A 21,568-nucleotide genomic window follows, 5' to 3' on the forward strand; every position below is an offset into this window, starting at 1 on the left:
ATGTTCCCTTTTAACACCAATACATTTTTGTAATCCATGAAACTACTCCGTATAGCAATGATACCACTCTTCCTGAGATACTTCAGAAACCAAGTTTTTATAATGTTCCGCTGCTTTACTTGATGACGAAAAAGTGATTCCAGGCATTTTTATTTTTAATTTTTGGAAAGAAAAAGAAATCACAAGGTGCTAGAAATTCCAAATCAAATTTGAAGTGTGGCCTTTGAATTTTTTCATAGTTTTTCTGCACCATTCAATGCGTTGTTCTTTTTCATCGGGAGTCACTTTATGTGGAATTCATCGATAACAAATTTTTTTCACATCTAATTGTTGAAGTAAAATATTTTGAATTTGACTCATACTAATTCTAGATTGTTGCCTTAGATGGCGCTTTTTAATGACGATTTAAAATCGTAAAAAATCATGGCCCGGAAATGTTCTCTAGTCAAATTCATTTTTGGCTGAACACAAAATCTTTAAATTATGATAATTAAAAAACTATTTGAGCAAATCAAACAAACTAAACGGCAATCAACTTGCAAAACATTAAAGAGTAACTGTCAAAGAAAAACAAATTTCATTTGTTTTTAGAAACATGACATTTTAGAAATTTTCAGTGTTGCCCTCGTATATCCCCCAAAGTACAAAGTTAACCTATAAGTTGGGATAAACAATTTTTATAAAAGCTCAATGCCTTAGGAACACAGAGCAGCCTTAGAGTAGAAGATAGTCATCCTGGTGGATCTTAACGATTACCTTGTACTCTATGTCCTGGAAAATCTTTTTAAGGATAATAACAGATTGCAAATTCATGTATCATGTCGATAATAACCTATCAACTTCTTCTACTTCTTCAACCGATTCAATAACAAAATTGCTTATTAATTTAAAACATAAGTTACCAACTATTAGAAGATTACCAAAAGCTTGTAGACATTTAGCTGCAGATAAATTAAGCTCCATTATTAATAATTATTGTCTCTCGACCAAATCAATCTCTTCCCTTGAAAATCTTCTGCTTTTATCCTATAGAACTTTCAATGTAGCAGAGAAATATGATAAGTCGTTGAAGTAAAAGAAAATCTTTCTAATTTTGATGATGGAAAACGCCCAGATGGGATGACTTAGTACCATGGATTAAAGGTCAACTTTTAGTTTGGGACGTTACTATTGTAGATACACTTGCAGACAGTTACGTTTTGAAAACTTCAGAAGTTTCAAGTTTTGCCGCTGAAATGGCTTGCAAACGCAAACATAGCAAATATAGTGCAATTATTTCGTCAAGTTACATATTTAAAGGTTTAGCCTTTGAAACCTTAGGCCCTTGGTCCAAAGAAGCCATCGATTTCGTTAATGTCATCGGAAACCGACTTATTGTGGAATCAGGCGATTCAAAATCAAAGAAATTCCTTTTCGAGAGGATTTCCCTTGCTATTCAACGTGGAAACGCTGCAAGCATTCGGTGCACTTTTCCAAATTCCGCATTATTATCGGAAATTTTTGTATTGTAAACCAAAAATGTTATGTACTTAAGTTGATTAATTAGATGTTCAATCAGATTAAACACTTAATTTGTAAATGAAAATATTACAGCCAAGTTTTGAACAACAGCTAAATGTAATCTAAGAAACAAGTAGGTAAACGGTGATTGTTATTGCACAGGGAATAATAATGACTTTTTGACTTTTCTCATCATCGATGATCTTTGCTCTATGCACTTTAGTTATCTCTCCTCGGTAAAACAAGTTTTTTATTGGAGATTTTATATTTTTAACAAACAATTTAATAACAAAAGATAATTAACAAATTATTAACAGAAAAACATGTTTAATATAGCATTGGCACAAAAATAAATTAGAAAAACGTAAAATGTGAATCAGTTGAAGCGCAGCTTGATAAAACAGCTTGGCACAAAAGATGCGCAGAAGAGGAAACGAGACAGGGTCTGGAAGCCACGGATATGGCTAGGGTTGTATGTTGTTGTTATGTCTGAAGAGAATTATCGAGAAATATTTTGCCTTTTGAACCACATCTGAAACGCTAATTTAAAAAAAAAAATAAGTACTGAAGTCGTGAAAGTTCCTCGAGCCTTCCTGGTTCCCCACTTTTATTTCTTTCGCCCCTCTCCCGTAGGTCTTTTTCGGCGGATACGGAAATCACGCGCGCGTTAATCGAACATTTGAGAATATTCTAGAAAATTGATTAAATCAATCGTAACAGGACACATAAATCAATCAAAATGCCGCCCCTTTATTTTGCGGTGTCACACAACATAGTACCGTGCGATAGAAAATAAAAAAAAATCGAGAGGGCCGTGATTAATACGCTTTCGTTGGTAACACGTAAAAATTTAATTCAAATGTCATCAGATGTCATTACTCATTACAACAGTAACTGTCATTATTAATTCCAGTTTTTGAAGAATTTCAACTTTTAAAAGACTTACCAACAACTTGCCCAGAAATTCTACAAATGCGTAAACATGTTTTTGAAAACAGGTAGTGTATTGCGCAAAAATGGCAGAGGACGACCGACAAAAAGAACAGCTGAAAATATTGAAGAGGTTGAACAAAGAATTGCAGAGACCCCAAATAAATCCATCCGGAGATTAACCCAAGAAACTAATCATTTGGTACAGTTCAGCTTATCCTTTTGTCCCTATGGTGTGTCTGTTGTGCATGAAATTAAACCCCTTGACAATAAGAGCCCCCCCAACATAACCTCTCTGAAGCGGCGCCGGCGTTCTCACCGTTGAATAAAGGCGGAAATTCTTTTACAACCGACAGGTCACACATAATTCACTCCTTTATGAAAATCAAGATTTCAACTTTCTCAAAATCACTAACCTAACTTTTAAGACTGACATTCACTTGACATATAATAATTGAAATCTTAACGAATTGCCAACTGAAGTTTTTGGTCACAACCAACTCTAATTTTTTTTTTTTTTGATCTCACGGTATCTTGGAAAAGGTAAAGATTATGAATACGAATTGAAGTAAAACATTTTACTTCTACCTTTTATTTTTTGGTGCTACCTTTTACTTTAAAGTAAATACTTAATTTTTATAAATACGCCTATTGTCAGATCAGACACTGGTGGCTCAGCTCAGGTCCGTCGCTACGTCCCGAGGGTCCCCTAGAATCGCCGTAGGCTTTGCTTAACCAGAAGGCAACCCAAGTTGTGGTGGAATGACAGCTGTAACATTTTACATGACTCCATCGTTTATCTAAATTTGTTGACAATGAAAAATCAAATGTAATAATGTCAAAATTACAGTAACCAAAACATTTTGTGCAGCTGATGGTATTATTTTGGAGACCTAGTAACTGGTTTTAATTGGTAGAAAAAACATCACACTTCGAGATGCCCTTCTGAGATTGGTAGAATTACAAGTAACTCAGTTCTGTAAGCAGCAGGGAATTATTTTCTTGTATTTTTTGAAAACTTATCGTCGTAGGCAGGTTCCATTTTTCTTTAGGGCGCGAGTTCTGAAAGAGCCTGTATACTCGTAAATGCTACCACCATTTAGTTTTTTACTAAATAGTACAAAACTGTATTGAACATTCACTTTGTTAAATAAGAATAATAAAATTAATAACAACCTTTTTATTGGAGATTTTACATTTTTTAATAAACAACTTATTAACAAAAACAATTAACAAATTATTAACAGAAAAAATACCCAATACATCACCGGCTCTAAAATAAATTAAATTATAATAAAAATAATGTAAGAAGCCCGCGGCAAAAATGCGAACTAATGAATGTTTCTATGGTAATGAACAAAAATTTTGAAAGTACATTTAAAACAATACATCTATGTTTAAGACGTTGTCATTCATTTGAATAATTCAAACCAATTCAAACTCTAAATTTTCATTTTTGCAGGTGTCGAAAAGGTAATAAACTTTTTAAAATATATGATTGTGTTCAACATACATATTATTTAATGTGGAAAAAAGTCGCCACACAATTTATTATAACATTAAACATTTTGTTTTGAGTGTACTTACTATTGGGGACAAATTACTTTGGTCGTCAAAGTCAGTTGACTGACATAAAGTTGTAAAGCAAGCATTAGGACGGTTAACCTTATTTTTTACTACTGTCAACCTCTGTCACTGTCAAACTCATCATTGCAAAATGTTAAATACCGAAAAATGGACAACTGAAGGAGATATTCCTAGGAGGAAAAATTGAAAAGGTTTCCACAAGGCAATTTGGCCCATGGACAATCCCCCAGAAACAAGGGAGATGATTCTAAATTTTTGAATCGTGGAAGGTGCCATATTTTTGACAAGAGAAAAGTCAATAATTTGAAATTGTCATCACTATTGACTTGACGTTAATGCTTGGTTTACATTAATTTGTTTTGAAGTGACAGAAGAATGACGACCAAAGTATTTTGTCCCCAATAGTACACGAATATTAGTACCACTGTGAAATTTAACATGGGACTTCTTACATTATTTTTAGTGTAAATTCATTACAAAGTATTTATTAAAAAACATCGTGATTGTGTAGCAAGCAGGATTTTACAGCTAAATTTAATTCTTCACACATCCTTCAAACGAGAGGAACAAGTTAATAGAGAAGAAATAATTTTAGTTAAATTGGAAGAAAGTTTTGCATATGAGATATACCTAGCGAAGGAGAATATAACGTCAGTTTTCCTCAATGGCCGTAAATGTAGCCTATAAGTGCTTATTCACGATGGGCATAAGAGATAAGAAATACATAAGAGATACCTAAGAATAATTTGTAAATTTGGGCATATAACTCGAATATGATTCTTTATGACTTTTTGTACACAACAATAATGTTCACTGAGGTCACTTCTCATAAGTTACGTAAAAATTAATAGTATATCCACTGCATGTATCATGAATTTCTTATGCCTTATGTCAAGCTTATGTCCATTGTGAATAAGCACTAAAAGGTAATAAATCAAATTCGGGTTAAGCATGTTTTAATTAGCTCGTCGCTTGAATTAACAACAATTAATTATTGTAGTAAAAAATTTGTGAATGTTTTCAAAACTCGCGAAAATTATCTTTTTCAGTGCAACGAGTAAATCAAATGCAATAAATAAATAATCTTATATAATCTTAATTTATGTTATATGGCTCCAGAGCCAATTTATAGAAAGAGAATTAAATATTTAATTCGAATAAAATTTTAATGCGCGATTAATCCATGAATCCGAAACTGCGATTGGTTCAATCTAATCTGCATTTAATTACGATTAACTTAATTTCGCTTCTGTAAACTGGACCCCAGTCTATTAAAAACTCTACTAGCAACTAATGTTCCTGATTACAATAATCACAAGGAAACAATTTCCAAAAATTTACATATATGTATTACATTCATTTTTCAAAATTAGCCTTTGCTTAGATAAGAAGTCCACACATTCCTAAAAGTTTACATTAGATTTGTAAAACTAATCACATTTATTTCGCTACTATTATTTTCAATTCATTTTTAAGAAATGTGAAATTTTCTTAAAATTACAAAATAAAATAATCTTTATTTTTCCCAACTTTGTAACTAACTCTGTTCCAGTGATTTTTACTTACTCTAATTTTAGCTACCGTAACTAATCATCATTAGGTAAATTTAAGGCACTATCCCGCCATTAATTATCGTAATTAATAAACAACAAAAAATTGTTCTTCACAATACCGAACCACAAAATTAAATTTGCACGAGCGTTTCATGTCTAATTACCCAAATTTTAAATGAAATACTTTGTGGAATATTAATTATTGTTGGTCCTGCAAATATTTAACAATTTCTCTTCGATTATTTTCAATTGCAACATCCAAAGCCGTTTTTTTGTATTTATCTGTGATGTGAACGTTAGCTTTGGCTTCTACGAGTTGTTGGACTACAGTAAAATACCCCTTCCCAGCAGCTAAGTGAAGAGCTGTTCTTCCCTCAACGTTAACAAAATCAATAATATTATTAAACGATTGTGCCAAATAGCGAACCGTGTCCGTGAGTCCTCTTAAAGCCGATTCATGCAAACATGTCTCCCCTTCTTCACTAATAACTTCCACGTTCGCTCCTTTTCCAACCAAAAATTCAATCAGATCGTTATGTCCTCCACGAGCAGCGCTATGGATACATGTTAGTAGACGATGACTGGCTTGATTTGGATTAAATCCAGCTTCGACCAAAAGTTCAACAACTTCTTTATGACCTTTGTACGTCGCTCGATGTAACGGTGTTAAACCCCATTTATCCACAGCTTTAGATTTATAACCTTTATCTAGTAACTGTTTTACCACTTTCAGGTGTCCAAGTTGCGCTGCCAAATGTAGCGGAATTCGACCATCGTTGTTTATAGCATCTGTGTTGGCGCCTTTTTCGAGTAAAAATTCTACAAGAGGTGCATGTCCATAATACGAGGCTAGATGCAAAGCGGTCTCCTTGTTGTGGTCAGTGGCTTCAATATTGACAACCTCTAGCAATTGCTGGACTTTTTCCACATCACCAATTTTTGCTAATTCGTGTAAACTGACGTGCTCACTGGCTTGGGGCGACGCCCTGAAGACACACAAAGAATATAACGACGAAGAAATTAAACAGGGACCCACCTACCTTTGGATAATAATTTTAAGATCCTTGAGATATCTCACGACATTCTCATGTCTTCTTTCAATTGCCAATTGCAATGCTGTTTTACCATCGTCATCAGCGGCAGCTACTTCGATTCCGTTTGCAACCAAATATTCCACAATGTTTTGGTAACCCTCAAACGCTGCATAATGTAATGCTGTTCTTTTGCTTCTGTCGAAAGCATTGATGTCAGCGCCGTTTTGAATCAAACACTGGACGACTTCGAATTGTCCCATCTGGACGGCCTGTTGGAGGACAGTTTCTCGCTCAATATCTTGAGTATTAGGGTCTGCTCCGTTCGCGATTAGATACTCCACAATATTTCTATTTGCCATGTAAGCTGTTTTATGCAGAGGTGTTTGTCCTATGTCATCGGTGGTATTTACCATAGCTCCTCTTTCGACTAACAGTTTGACAACATCAAAATGTCCCATTTTTGCTGCAAGTTGCAAAGCTGTATTTCCTTTGTAGTCTTTTTTGTTGGCGTGCAGATTAGCGTCTAAAAAAATTCTTACTAAATCGAAATGTCCCCAAAGGACAGCTTCATGTAAAGGAGTTCTTCCCTCTGGACAAGTTTTTGTCAAATCAGTGTCATTGTCAACTAACAATTGGACAATATCTTTGTGACCATTTTCCACAGCTACATTAAGAAGTGGTTTGTTGTTCACTTTACCGAGATTTGATGAACCTTGTAGTTTAATTAGCGTTGATAATATATTGCCATATCCAAATGATACACAGTAGTTGCATAGAATATTCAAATCGTGATAGTTGGTAAGATACTTGAGTTTGAACTGTTGTTTTTTTGACAAGTTTTCTAAAGCCAATAAAGATAACGAGGCATCTGCATATTCAAAACAATTCCATTGAAAAAGTCGGTCCTTTCGCAAAGGGTCAATGTTTTTTACATTCAATAAACATTCTAAAATCTTTTGATGCTTCATGGAGTTCTCGCATTGATTTTGATTGTTACTAACTTCGATGTCTTTCAAAACAGGATATTTTCGTCCGAGCAACGAAGCTATATGCAGTGGTGTTCTTCCTCCACTATCTAGTTGCTCGAAATGATCAGGTGCAAGTCTTTCAACTTCAGAAACATCGAGTCTTAGAATCGCTTGATGAAGTGGACAACCTTCTGCCAGTTTAATGTTGAAGAAATTTCTAATGCGGTCGTATTTTTCTTCAAAAATAAATTTCCTCTTTTCAAGAGGAAATACTTCGTAATTTTCAGTTAACCACAGTGCGGCAAAAAATTCTGCATAAGTATGGTGAGAAAATGCAAATGTTTCGTCTTTGTTTATTTTAATCATGAGTCCCAAAATATCACCATACTCTTCAATCAACTTCAAAAAATATTTATCATTTTCGATTTTCAACAATTCTAGAAGACTTGGGTCCAGGCATGATTTTAAAGCAGCAATCTTATATTCTCTGTAGTAATAATGTTTAAAGACGTCAATAATTATATTTGACTTTTCCGGATATTTAAATTCAGTCTTGTTTAGATTATGTTCAAGTCTTCTTTCAATAAAATGGGAGTACATTCTGGTCAGTGTTAGAATTTCTTCCAAATTGTCAAAATTCTTGTATCCGCTGACAATTTCCGACACAATAAACAAGAAGAGAGGGACTTTTACAATGTTGGTATCTATTTCTTCTATATTGTCATGAAAAAGTTTGTAAGTTATCAATTCAATGTTAGTTGTTTCCATGCCTTTTTCTTTAAGATGTTGAGACACGTATTCTTTCAAATCTTCTTTTTTTAAATCTTCAACCTCGTATATGGAATATATTTCTAACTCGTTTCTTAAAGCCTTTTTCAAGTATGTTGTACAAAAGATCCAAACCTTATAACCTTCTTTATTGATTTGCTTGAGGATGCCGAGAACGTTTGTAATGCTGTCGCTGTCTAGTTCATCTAACCCGTCAAATAAAAACAAGATTTGCTTAAACTTTTGGAAATATTGGAGAACTTGTTGATCAATTTTCTTGTTGCTGTTGAGAAAATATTTCAAAATTTCTTCAGTGGTCGGCTTGGTTTTTAAAAACCAGTTGTGTTGCTGCAGAGGAACAATAACCACCCAATAGTTCAAGGGACATTTATTTGCCAATCTCTTCATCATTGTGGTTTTACCGATGCCAGGAGAACCACATATGGCTTTTATTTGTTTGTCCAGAACATTCAAATCTTCCGCTTTAATTTTCTTCTTTATCCATTCAAGTTTGTTGTTCTGGATTAACTTCAACTGTATGGTGGATAGATTGTCTTCGCAAAACTTTTGATCGGTTAACACCAGATACGATTTCTGATATTGTGACGGATCCTGCTGATAATTATTTAAATCTAAAATATTTAAGCCTCTACACTCCTTATTCAACAGATTTCTAAAAGTTTTCGATTCTCCATTACATTGTACAATTACAGTATTTTGCTCACACATTTCTTCCAAATGCTTGTAGTTAAATTCTGATTTTAATAAAATTCGTGGTATATAATATCCCGACAACTTCTCAATTGCTGTCCCAACCACCAGATCATCTTGCAACATTTTAAATAAAATATCTGGAGTTATAAACTCATCAAAATGTAAATCAAATTCTGTCTTAAATGTTTCGACAGATTCGGCTTTTCTTCCTTGAAGAGATATTTTGAAAGAGGTCGTCATGTTGTGGTAAAGATATTGATTTGATCTTAATTCTGATAAATTTCTAAAAATTTTCCACTTCTTTAAAACTTCATCTTCGATCACGTTACCGGTTAAAACGAATTTTAATTTAAAATTTTCTGTAGATCTACATAAATTGACTACTTTGTACACAACATCTTCATAATTTGTCACAACGTTCACAAACACGAGATTTTGCATTAAGTATTGCAAGAGCTGTTTCTGCTTTTCATCTAAGATATCTTGACTCTGCTTTGGCAACATTTTATTATTCCTTGCCCAATCTTCTACCAAATGCTCCTGTCTATGCGAATAACACCAATTATCTTTAACAAACTCTTGATCAATGTCTTGAAGCAATGTTACCTCAAACTGCTGAATTGCCTCTTCAAGTTGTTGGATTTTGTTATTTCGTTCTTCTCGCACACGTGTTCTGATTACATGATTTGATAAAAGTAAACTTGTTAGTTTCAGAATAATTTCATCTCTGGTTATTTCCGTATTTAAGTAGTTCCCCATGCGCAGATTTCCAAAGAAATCAATATAACATGTTGCAGTATTTGAATCCGAATGAAAATTTCCTCTAAAAATTTGAACTATGGCTTCGATTAACTGCTGAACGTTTTTCTGTCCAGAGTATAAGTAAAATTTTCTATAAAACGTTTTCTGGAGGTCGGCCTTGCTTTCTTGAAACTGGTAAATGTTGTCCGTGTTGAAAACTTTTGCTTTGAATGAAGTTCTACACAATTCAGCTTTATAATTTCTTACTTCGTGGAAGTTTCGAAATTTCGCGTTGGTATACAAGATGAATTTGTAATTGTCTTGGACTTCTGGTGAGAGTCTTTCGAATTCAGCGCAGTAGTCGGAGATGTTAAAATTTTTCTTTTCTCTGTTTAATTCAGATCTTGCTTCAATTTGATCTCGTCCTAGTTGTCGGTGTTTAAGTTGTAGTAAAAATCTCTCGTTAGGGCCCTCGTGAGTGGTTATGTTAACGGTCAAATCGTCAAATTTTCGATAGCCACTCGGATTGACATTTAGCGTAAAATTTTTAATTGAACTATCTTCTAGCAGTTTAAGAGATAAATAAGCCGGGACGAGTTTTTCGTATTCGTATCCCAAATTAATGACACCCTTTGCAAACTAGAGAAAGAATTGACTTCAATGACGAATATTTACTAAAATAAAATTATTCATACCTCTTTCCTGCCAGCCATTTCAGCAATACATGTTGATACACCAATTTTCTAAATAAACTACGAATAAATAAGTAACTGAAACTCACACGGTTTCACTTTATGGGTTACGCATCTTAACGACAAATGACTCTGATAATATTTTATATTGCTTTTATAAAATTCTTATCTTATTTAAAGAAGATAATTCACCGAATGTATGATGATATTTATTGCGTGTAAATTACATTGAATCTGTTCATCAAAATGTTTTTTAGTTTTTCGATAAGCATTAGAAAAACAATTGTCATCGAGACTTCAAATTTTTGACAATAATGATAAGAATTTTAAGGGGAAGTTTAAGGTTCAGAAGCAAGTTCTACAATAAATAAAAATACTGACAGTAGCAAGAAATAAAAATACTTATTTAAGATATAATTGTAAAAAGTTTTTCGTGTTCGTTTCCTGGGATATACAGGGTGTCCCAGAACTCGCGGATCAAATTGAAACTGTATATTCCTTGATGGTAATGAAGGTAAAAAACGTTTAGAAAAATATTCAGGGTGCAACAGCTTTTTAGTTATGAATTAATCAAATTGACCAATAGAGCTCGATCTAATTTTCCCTTTATGAGAAAATTGAGTACCTTCCCTCAATTGCCAAGCAACGTATAATTCGATGAATAATAAAATTATTTTCAATATTTATCTGGTCAACTTGTCGAAACAGACGTCAAAAGTGACAGCTACTTTTGAAATAACCAAAAATGGGATGATTGCGCCAAAGGCAGGTGAATAATTGTCCAGAATCTAAATCAGGGAACGCAAGAAGTTTCTTCTTCCGACAATGAATGAAATATGGTTTGTTATGAGCGAAAATTTCCAGAGCAATTGCAACCCTGAGGGGTATGGGAAATTGACGGGAGGGATATGATGAATTGAACCTTTGTTGATGGAAGGTAAAATGGCGACGTAGCGTCAAGTGAGTAATACATATTACTACCTTAAAAATCTTAGTAAAAAGTGAAATATGCAGGGCCTGTGAAGTGAATCGGAATCACAAGAAATTTATCCTGACTCCTGTGCATACACTCTGCATCTGCAACGTATTAGCGCAGCTACACGAGCGGGACTCGTCATCGTCGAAATGAAAGAAAAGACTTTTAGGAACATTCTTGACATTGCTAAAAAAGCTGGAGTTACACGTAGGTTTTGAGCAACAAATCAAGCATAGTGGCAGTTCTGAAAGAAAGAAGACGAAACTGGATTGAACTAACCTATTTATTTTAGCATCATTATTAGTAAAAATTTAAGATCAAATTTTATAACTAAACGATGTAGAATGCAACAAATGAAATAAGAAACATGCAAAATAAAAAGAATAATTTATAACATGTGTTCAAATTGACCACCTTTCAACTGAAGGAATAGGCGAGCTCGTTTTATTAAATTTTCCCTTGCCAGTCTAAGCACATTAGGAATAACAGTAGCTAGTGTTTCGTGAATTTGGTTATTTAGTTCTTCTAAAATATTGATAGGTTCGCGGTAAATATAGTTTTTCAAATATACTTCTTCTACCGTCGTCATCAAAGGACTGAAGAACAGCATCTTCAGTCTCTGGCGTTCTAACTTCTCGCGGGGGACCACCAATTTCTTGTCAGGTAGGCACCAAGGACCCAGTGTCTCGAGCACGGTACACCAACCATAGAAATACGTTATAATTTGGATATGGCAAACGTCGTGGAAAACGTATTGCATATTCCCTTGCTTCCTCACGTGCATTGCGCGGGCACTTTCCATAAATTATGAGCATTTCGGCATACTCTGCAGCTGTATATATGATTTCAATACGAAGTTTGACAATTTCGAATCAAATTATAACTTGACGTTGTCAAAATCTTCACAGTTGCCCAAACATTTACTTGAAATTCCATACCATTCTTACTAGAATTATGTTGCTAGGTAATTCAAACCTTTGGTTAAATTTACGTGAAATTCAAATTAACAGCGTCCTTCTGATTGGTCAACTTGAATTATTCATTACAAAAAATCGATTATACCCTGTCCTTTTTTTTAAACGCTATTGCTTTCAGTTATCACCAAGGAAAACGCACTGTAAATTTGATCCGCGAGTTCTGGGACACCCTGTATAACGGGGAAAGTGGTATATAACTAAACATATAAACTTTCCCGGTTATATACCTAACTTGACATCTGTCAAAGATAACCTCAAAATTTACAATAAATTAATGTTTTTTAAGACTTTGCCTAAACGAACACGAAAAATGCTATTCAATATTTGTGCGCTGTCAGTTTTCAGGTATTCGGCCTGTTTTGCAGCACTTGGCTAACGCCTCGTGCTTCAAATTTCGCCTTATACCTGAAAAGTGATCTGACAGCGCTACTCATATGAAAATAACTAATCCTTTATTGCACGAACGAGGTACGAGCGAGTATTTTAAAGGATGTGAGTGCAACAAAGGAACTTTTTAGACGTACAAATGTCTTACAACATTTTATCTACGATCGTGGGATCATCGCACTGGTTTTAACATAAATTTGTATAAATTTATGAATAACCGAAGTCGTTTGAGAACCACGTCATTTAGCAACCTACTTGTAAACAATGTTTCCAACAAATTGTATTGTTGTATTCTGACAGTTCTGTGTCATTAAAGCGTGCAATAAAAATTTTATGGCACAGTTCCCTCAGTTCACTAAACGTCAACTTTGACAACGACTTTTACTGCAAAAAGTGCCTACTAGATAAAAATTATATGACATAAATAACATAACAATTATCACTCCAAACTAGGTAGTATGGTAGCAAGTTATATCGAGAGATCCAATTAATCTGTAATCGAGTCAATGGATTTGAATCCGTACCTATGTCTTTTGTGATTAATATGCTTAATTTTGGGATCTAAAGTTACCTCATTTTAAAGACTTTTAAAATTGATTTGGTTTTCAAAAATTTTGATAATGTAATTTTTAAATAGATCCGAAAAAACTGTAGCGTCAATATCTAATTTTGTTGTTAATTTGAATTTTTCGTCAGGTTCTAATCCTGGGCATACAATTAAAATTCGTTGTAACTTTAACCACCGTTGCAATGGTTTACATGAAATGGCAATTGTCAAAACCTAAGCTGTGTTTCACGTTGTGATGTAAATCCGCCTAAGATATTAACCAGTTTCATAAAATACACCGCAACAAGAAATTTTCTTTAGATAAAAACGAAACCACAAAGAGTGATGCTTCACAAATTTTCGATGTACAGTTAATGGTGTATTATTGTTCTTAATTTATGCATGATATATATTTTTTCTGTTTAATCTTCAAACAAACAGATCTCTTATTCTTTTGATCTATCAATTATATAATGACTCTTGTAAAAAAATGTCAAATTAACAACAATTTCACTATTCTAGCATAAAACGATCTCGAAATAATATAGATAAAGTTATTTTTACTTGTATCAGATAATGTTAGACAATTGGTAACATCTCAAGTTTCTACATATTTACTACCTATGTAGTTATCTGATTTTATCAGTGCGAGAATTACCCTTGAAGAAGATATGATACGTAAAAACATATTTCGTTTAATAAATAAAATGTCATATTTAGCATTTTCCCGGCCTTCGGGCAGGTTGTCAATAACCCCCCCCCCCCTTTTTTTGGGGTTGCATTCTTACAGGGACAAGTAGGTCTCGACCCGAAGTTAAGAAAAACCACAAATAGTTAAATAGAACAATTTTATAACGTAACAGTAATTAAAAATCGAAATTTCTTTCAAATTAAGAATAACGTTACGTCTAGTTCGGATTTATATTTGTTAATTTTGTGAAATTTTCAATAATAATTTACAACCTTGATCACATTTGTTGATGCACACTTTATTTTATCTTTCATGTTGGTACTCGGTAGATAAGATTATTGTTGATATTTTCTTATAACTTAGAGTGTGGCATAAACACATGACACATGACATCAAAATCTTCATAATTTTTTTTTATTTAGATTAATTGTCACAGTAATTATACAATCGATAATTGATTGATGATAAATGTAGGATTTGCGGAACTGAAGGGGAAACAATTGAACACATCATTTCTCCTTGCACCGTTTTGGCTCAAAGCGAATATAAGAAACATCATGATATATTCGCTAAAATTATACACATGAATTTAGCTGTTAAATTCAATTTATTAAAGAATACACAACCACATTATAGTTATACACCAGAAAGTTGTTTGGAAAATGATAATTACAAATTATACAGGGTGTTTTCGAAGTTGAGGTGTTCCTTTTAACATGTGATAGTATATGTTGTTCTAAAGAGTTTTAGCCAAAGTCACCTTAGTAAAATGTGTACGACAATGAAGATAGAATAAGTTAATTTTTTTGAAATTTTTGAAACCGGTCCTGATCAAATTTGCGATGATTTGTTAGAAATTAGAATTGACAAAAAAAATCAAATGAGCATGAACGTTAATCAAAAATACTGTCAGAGTTGTCATCTAATTAATCGGAATGGCTTTATCATTACGAAAATAATGAGCTCACAGATATGTTGCTAATGTATGCGCAATATTCTCACGTTATCAGAATGCAGCTGCGGCGTCCAGAGAGTACGCAGAGCGATTTCCAGAAAGACACCATCCTGGGCCACGTCAGTTATTAATCTAGTACAGCGGAGAAATAGACAGGACCGGACTCAAAATTTTAGAAAACAATAAAAATATACAATCAATTATCTCCGTTAATACAAACATTTTACTAAGTAGATTCAGGCTAAAATTCTTAAGAATAATGTATATTATCTCGTGTTACAAGGAACGCCTCAACTTCGAAAACACCCTGTATTTTGATAGAACAGTTTTAACTGACATTCATATTAAGCATAACAGACCAGACATTATAATTTTAAATAAACAACAAAAGCAAGCATATCTTTTAGATATAGCTATTCCAAATTCACATAACATAACACAGACATATAACACAAAAATTAATAAATATTTAGAGCTGTCCGTTGCTATGAGAAATCTTTGGTGTTTAGAAAAAATTTCGATTTTACCACTTGTAATTTCAGCGACGGGAATAGTACCGCAATCTTTTTTTAATAATTTAAAAATTCTGGATTTAGGGAACACATTGATAGTTGAAATTCAAAATTAATTATTATAATACATTTTACTTTGATTTGAAATGGATACACTTGTTAATATAATTATTTTTATTGCACAGATAATTCCTGTAATTTCTTTTAAGTAGTGTCAAATTTATCACCCTACGCACAAAAAGCCCTCCGGAAGTAATCGCAAATTAAGAGGATAAATTTAAAAGTTGTCAAAATGGATTTAAAGTGTGACTTGCACGGTCTCCCAATCTCACCCCATTCATTTTTTTAATTCCACCTTCTAAGTAAATGACAGTTTACAGGCATTTGTGGTAACTAAGTAAATGAGTAGTTAGGGGTAGAGCCCTGTAATATTTTACAGGCTCGTAGAAGAGATCTGTAATACAATGCTCATCAAACATAATTAATCCAAACTAATTAAATAATTTTTGAAAAAGTTTATTATAAGCACAAACAAATTTAACTATCGATTGTTGCAATTACATAAATCGCCTTCAAAGTCTTCATCGGACATTAAAGTCATTCTTTCCTTTTGCAACAATTTTCACAAAACTTCTCACAGTATTTTTGTTGTTTATCTCAACACCATGACGACGTAGGTATAATTGTCCTACCGCCTTTCATATCAAATATCATCTTTTTATAAACATAAATAACAATTAAAAAAGAATGTTTAAAGGCTGAAGGTGGAAATAAAAGTTTGAATGCACTCGCTTAGCAATTAATCTTTACTGGGCTTACTGGCTTATGGAGACTCGTTTCTTCGTCACTCGTCCCACAAAATCCAGAGCGGCCGTAAAATTAATTTACTAAGCGCGTCACATAAATAACTATTATGTGATTATGTCAGAAGCACGGTTTACTTTAACTGGCCAGCTACAACTGAGCAACCGAAAGAGATAATCAGGAATGAAATGAGTACGGTTATTTATTTTTGTTGCAACTTTATGTTTTAGTTTCAAAATAGTCGATTTTGAACGTTGTTTTAATTTGCTTTTTTAGTTCGTTGATATCAAAATTAATTTCATGATATTGATAATATCTAAATTCACCAATGTGATTATCATTTTGTTATTAAAAAATTAGTTTTTCTGGAACTTTCACTGTAAAATTAGAATTTCATTGACACCCTTTCTTCACATTTACAAATCGAAATCTTAGCGATCAGTTCAAGGTCATACATAGTACATGGGCATTAATCAGAATTTGAAATTTTTTCCAAATCTGCAAAAAAATATTGGGGGTCGCCACTTAAAAATCTGAGAATCACGTAAATGCGCAGAAACGGAAATGAAAGGAAAAACTACAATGATGGTAAATTTATTTCTTTTAAAACATTTAAATTGACTAATTATTGTCTAAGCTGTTTTCGAAAAACAGGTAAAACAATATTTCCATTGTTCCAAATTTTTGGCGCGTACTGCATAGTTTATTTGAACGTTCTCATGATTTTTGTATTTATTTACAGTGTATAGGAATGATAATTCTAGAGCTCCACAATAAATGTTTACTTCATTATACAGGATTATCATAAATGATTGTAGTCCAAGTAGGCGTAAAAACTGAATGTAAAATTTATGGTTGCCGCTCCATATAAAAAACATCAAAATTATGTGAATAAGTGAGTACACACCTTTCACACACCTAAAAAATGACAGTGACAGCGACAAAAGTTGACAGTTCACATGAAAGCGGCAAAAATTTCATAACATGAGCATGGGCTGCTTCGACTACAATCATTTATAATAATCCTGTACCAACATCTACGCAAAAGATTGAAATGTTCAAAATAAAGTAATTTGACATTTAGATTAAGTAGTTATCTGAATTAAGTATGTATTTAGGCAAGTAAAATAATATTATATTATTTAATGAGCGTGTAATGACCACTATTACCCAGGAAGATGAAACTTGCACCACGAGCGCCAACAAGTGAACAAGTGATGCAATCATCTAACTGGGTAATAGCCATTACACGCGTCTCGAATACTATACTATCTACAACTCTCAGAGAAAAAACAATACACTATATTAAGTAAGTTTTTGGATTGTAATGGAGTGATATTAATACCAATATTAATTAAGTTTTTGGATTAAACACATTTAGCTGCAGATAAATTAAGTTCCATTATTAATAATTGTCTTTCGACCAAATCATTATCATCCTTTGAGAATCTTTTGCTTTTTTTGTATAGAGCTTTCAATGTAGCAGAGAAATCTGATAAGTCGTTGAATAAGCATATAAAAGAAAATCTTTCTAATTATGAAGTACCTCAAATACGAACTGGTTCTAAGAAACGTACAAATTTATCATTCGCTAAGAAAGTGGAAGCAAAAGTAGCCGATTTTGATATCAGAGGAGCTGTTAAATTATTGTCCTCGGATGACTCATTAGCTTCATTCAACGAAGATGTTGCCGAAGAACTTAAAAAAAAAACAACCTTCACCATCTCGCGAACTTTTTTTCCCAGACCCTTCCAAACCAGGAGACATTAGTTTAATAGTCAATGAGCAAAACGTTCGAGAAGCTACGAGTATCAATTCCTTTCCTGCCGGTTCTTCACCAGGTTTAGATGGCATGAGACCACAATACTTGAAAGATATCATATCTTTGGCAGCGAGTGAAGCAGGTCAGAAGGCACTAAGAGCTTTAACCAAACTGTGCAATTTTTTATTATCTGGGCAACTTCCTTCAGAAATCTGCCATTTATTGTATGGTGCGTCTTTATGTGCCCTTAACAAGAAAGATGGAGGATTTAGACCGATCGCTATCGGAAACTGTTTGCGAAGATTGACCTCAAAGCTAGCCTGTTTTCAAAGTCGTAATATTGTAAATTCGTATTTATCTCCACACCAACTTGGAGTTGCAACTAAATTAGGATGCGAAGCAGCAATTCATACCACACGAACCTTTGTTAATAACGACCAAACCGTGGCAAAGTTCTTCTTAAATTAGATTTCAAAAACGCGTTTAACTCAGTCGAACGGGATTGTATTCTGAAAGAAGTCCAATGTCATACCCCACTTCTGTACCCTTATCTTTATCAATGCTATAGAAATCCTTCAACTTTATTTTTCGGTAATCATTTAATTTCTTCTTCTGTTGGAGCCCAGCAAGGAGATCCCTGCGGTCCCATGATTTTTAGTCTTGCCATTCAACCAATTATTTTATCTTTGGATTCTAAAATGAACATATGGTATTTAGATGATGGAACCTTAGCTGATTACCCAGAAGTAGTTTTATCAGACTTTAAGAAAGTTATCAATTTATCTCAGAAAATTGGCCTTGAATTAAACTTTAACAAATGCGAGATCTTTTGCTGTTCTGGAGACACAGATTTAAAAGTCATAAAGGAATTTCAAAATTTAGCACCAGGCATTAAAATATGTGACCGAGAAAGTTTATCTCTTTTAGGTTCTCCAATCTTTGACCAAGGTTTCAAAAACACCGTCGAAAAAACTATAATTAGGTACAGTTGAAAATCTTTTAAAAAAAGCTGAACTCCTTAACAGACACGTGGCTTATTCTTTAATCAAAAACTGTCTTTTTATACCAAAATTTAATTTTTTATTAAGAACAACTCCATTTTGGAAATTTTCTAATTATGTTAATTCAATTGATTCTTCTTTAAAGTCTTGTTTAGAGAGAATACTTAATTTACGTTTAACTGATTTACAATGGCGTCAGTCCACTTTACCGATTAGATTTGGTGGTCTGGGAATTCGTCGCATTTCCGATATTTGCCTCCCTGCTTTCCTATCTTCAATTAATGGGGTTAAAAAGCTTGTTTCTTTATTACTAAACTCAAAGGATAATGAGCTTAATATTCACCATTATGATGAAGCTTTAGCAGTCTGGGGTGTAGCAAATGAGAACGAAATACCAACAATCCCACAATTTCAGAAGAATTGGGATAATATTAATATCAAAGGAATAATTGCCAATGACTTAATCTTTAATTCACCTAGAGACTTGGCTCGTTTTAAGGCTTTGCAATGCAGAGAATCAGGATCTTGGTTACATGCAGTACCTTCTCCTAATATTGGTACTCTTTTAGATAACACTTCCTTCCAAGTTTGTATTGGTTTAAGATTGGGTTGTAATCTTTGTACACCTCATATTTGCAAATGCAATGCGAAAGTTGCCGAAATTGGCACCCACGGTCTAAGTTGTTTCAAAAGCAGTGGTAGATTTTCAAGACACACTGAAATTAATTCCATTATCAACCGGTCTTTAATTTCTATTCATGTGAATTCAACTTTAGAACCAAACGGACTGTCTGGGGATGACGGAAAACGCCCAGATGGGATGACTTTAATACCGTGGATTAAAGGTCAACCTTTGGTTTGGGACGTTACTGTTGTAGATACACTTGCAGACAGTTACGTATTGAAATCATCTGAAGTCTCAGGTTCTGCCGCTGAAATGGCTTGCAAACGCAAACATAGCAAATATAGTTCAATAATTTCGTCAAATCACATATTTAAAGGTTTAGCCTTTAAAACCTTAGGCCCTTGGTGCAAAGAAGCCATCGATTTCATTAATGTCATTGGAAACCGACTTATCACGGAATCAGGCGATTCAAAATCAAAGAAATTCCTTTTCGAGAGGATTTCCCTTGCCATTCAACGTGGAAACGCTGCAAGCATTCGGGGCACTTTTCCAGATTCCGCAATATTATCGGAAATTTTTGTATTATAAAACAAAAATGTTTATGTAATAATGTTTTAACACAAAAGTAATCAGTTCTAGGATTTTCTATTAACATGATAATTATAATTCATAGTAATTATTAAAAGTTACAAGTGGATTACAATCGACTCTTCAATCCCAACTTTGACCGGAAATTTAAATGAACACCCGATAGTACTTCCTGTAATATACCTTGTAATATTATTTATTTGGAATCGTATTGTAATATGCGCATTCCTAACCTTATACGAGGGCGGAAGGTTAACCATTCCTTTTTATCTTTACTTCCCTCTCTTGGTCAGTAGTAGGCCACTTCCCGCCTTGTTACAAGTTTTTTCCAGTGGCGTACACAAATTGGCGAAAAACGGTAGAAATGAAACTGCACCAAACGAATTGTTTATTTGCTAAAAAAGTAATGATTCCGAATAAAATAGTATACAAACCTCGGTGGGAATGTGTTTCATTCCTGTCTCGAGCATTAACTCACCTCAGCTACGCCTTGGTAAGCTATCTTAGCTCTCGACAGGAATGAAACACTTCCCACCTCGGTATGTAATCTACTATTACACTGGTAGGTATATTGATTTTTGTTAACTTTTTCCAAATTTTTTTATCCTCGTCTAACTTGTTATTTAGGTTGTTCTCGACATAACCTTCGGCAACTGCGGTTGATTTCCATTTCACCTAGTTTTTTACAGCTGTGATGTCATCACCTTAAATTTCATTTTGACATGATGATTGAGTAATATAATTGATAATAGTATTAACTGTCATTACTTGCCAAAATCCTCTTAGTAAACCATAGATTATGTGATAGTTGTATATAATAGTTATTTGAAAATCAAGGCCGCGAAATCTCGAGGATGTTAAAGGATTTCGCAGCCAAGGTGTACACATCATTTTTTGTGCAAACGAAAATTTACTTCACTGTCAAGAAATAGCGTGCCTTTAAATAAATTCAGAATTAGAGTAGGCTGTGATTTATATTTTTGTCTTGTAACAGTTGATAGACTTTTGAGCACTGACAGTTACCAAATTAATTCAAATTACAAGAGTTGTGAGCCATTCATTTATAATTTTCATTAACTATTTATTATACTCGTAATAAGATGGAATTACCACACAAAATGTTTCTTCTTGAAAATTATTTTCGAAATGGTAGGTTAGAAAACGGACAATACGTTTATTCAATTAATCAATACATACAGGAGTTCCGTCAATAGTTTCTTAATCTTGTAACCACTTATACACAGCTTGTACACCAA

General features: G+C 33.4%; 1 protein-coding gene across 1 annotated transcript; it reads right to left on the minus strand.

Annotated features, from left to right (window-relative positions):
• Positions 1–3,595: 3,595 nt before the first annotated feature.
• Positions 3,596–10,644, minus strand: LOC138127937 (uncharacterized). The gene is made up of 3 exons (XM_069044061.1): positions 10,491–10,644; positions 6,611–10,434; positions 3,596–6,556 (listed from the first exon to the last, which is right to left on the minus strand). Exons 1-3 carry the CDS (start codon positions 10,506–10,508, stop codon positions 5,770–5,772), a joined length of 4,629 nt encoding a protein of 1,542 aa, XP_068900162.1. The 5' UTR covers positions 10,509–10,644; the 3' UTR covers positions 3,596–5,769.
• Positions 10,645–21,568: the final 10,924 nt, after the last annotated feature.

The sequence above is a fragment of the Tenebrio molitor genome, chromosome 4 (assembly GCF_963966145.1).
Source record: "Tenebrio molitor chromosome 4, icTenMoli1.1, whole genome shotgun sequence".
Lineage (NCBI taxonomy): Eukaryota > Metazoa > Arthropoda > Insecta > Coleoptera > Tenebrionidae > Tenebrio > Tenebrio molitor.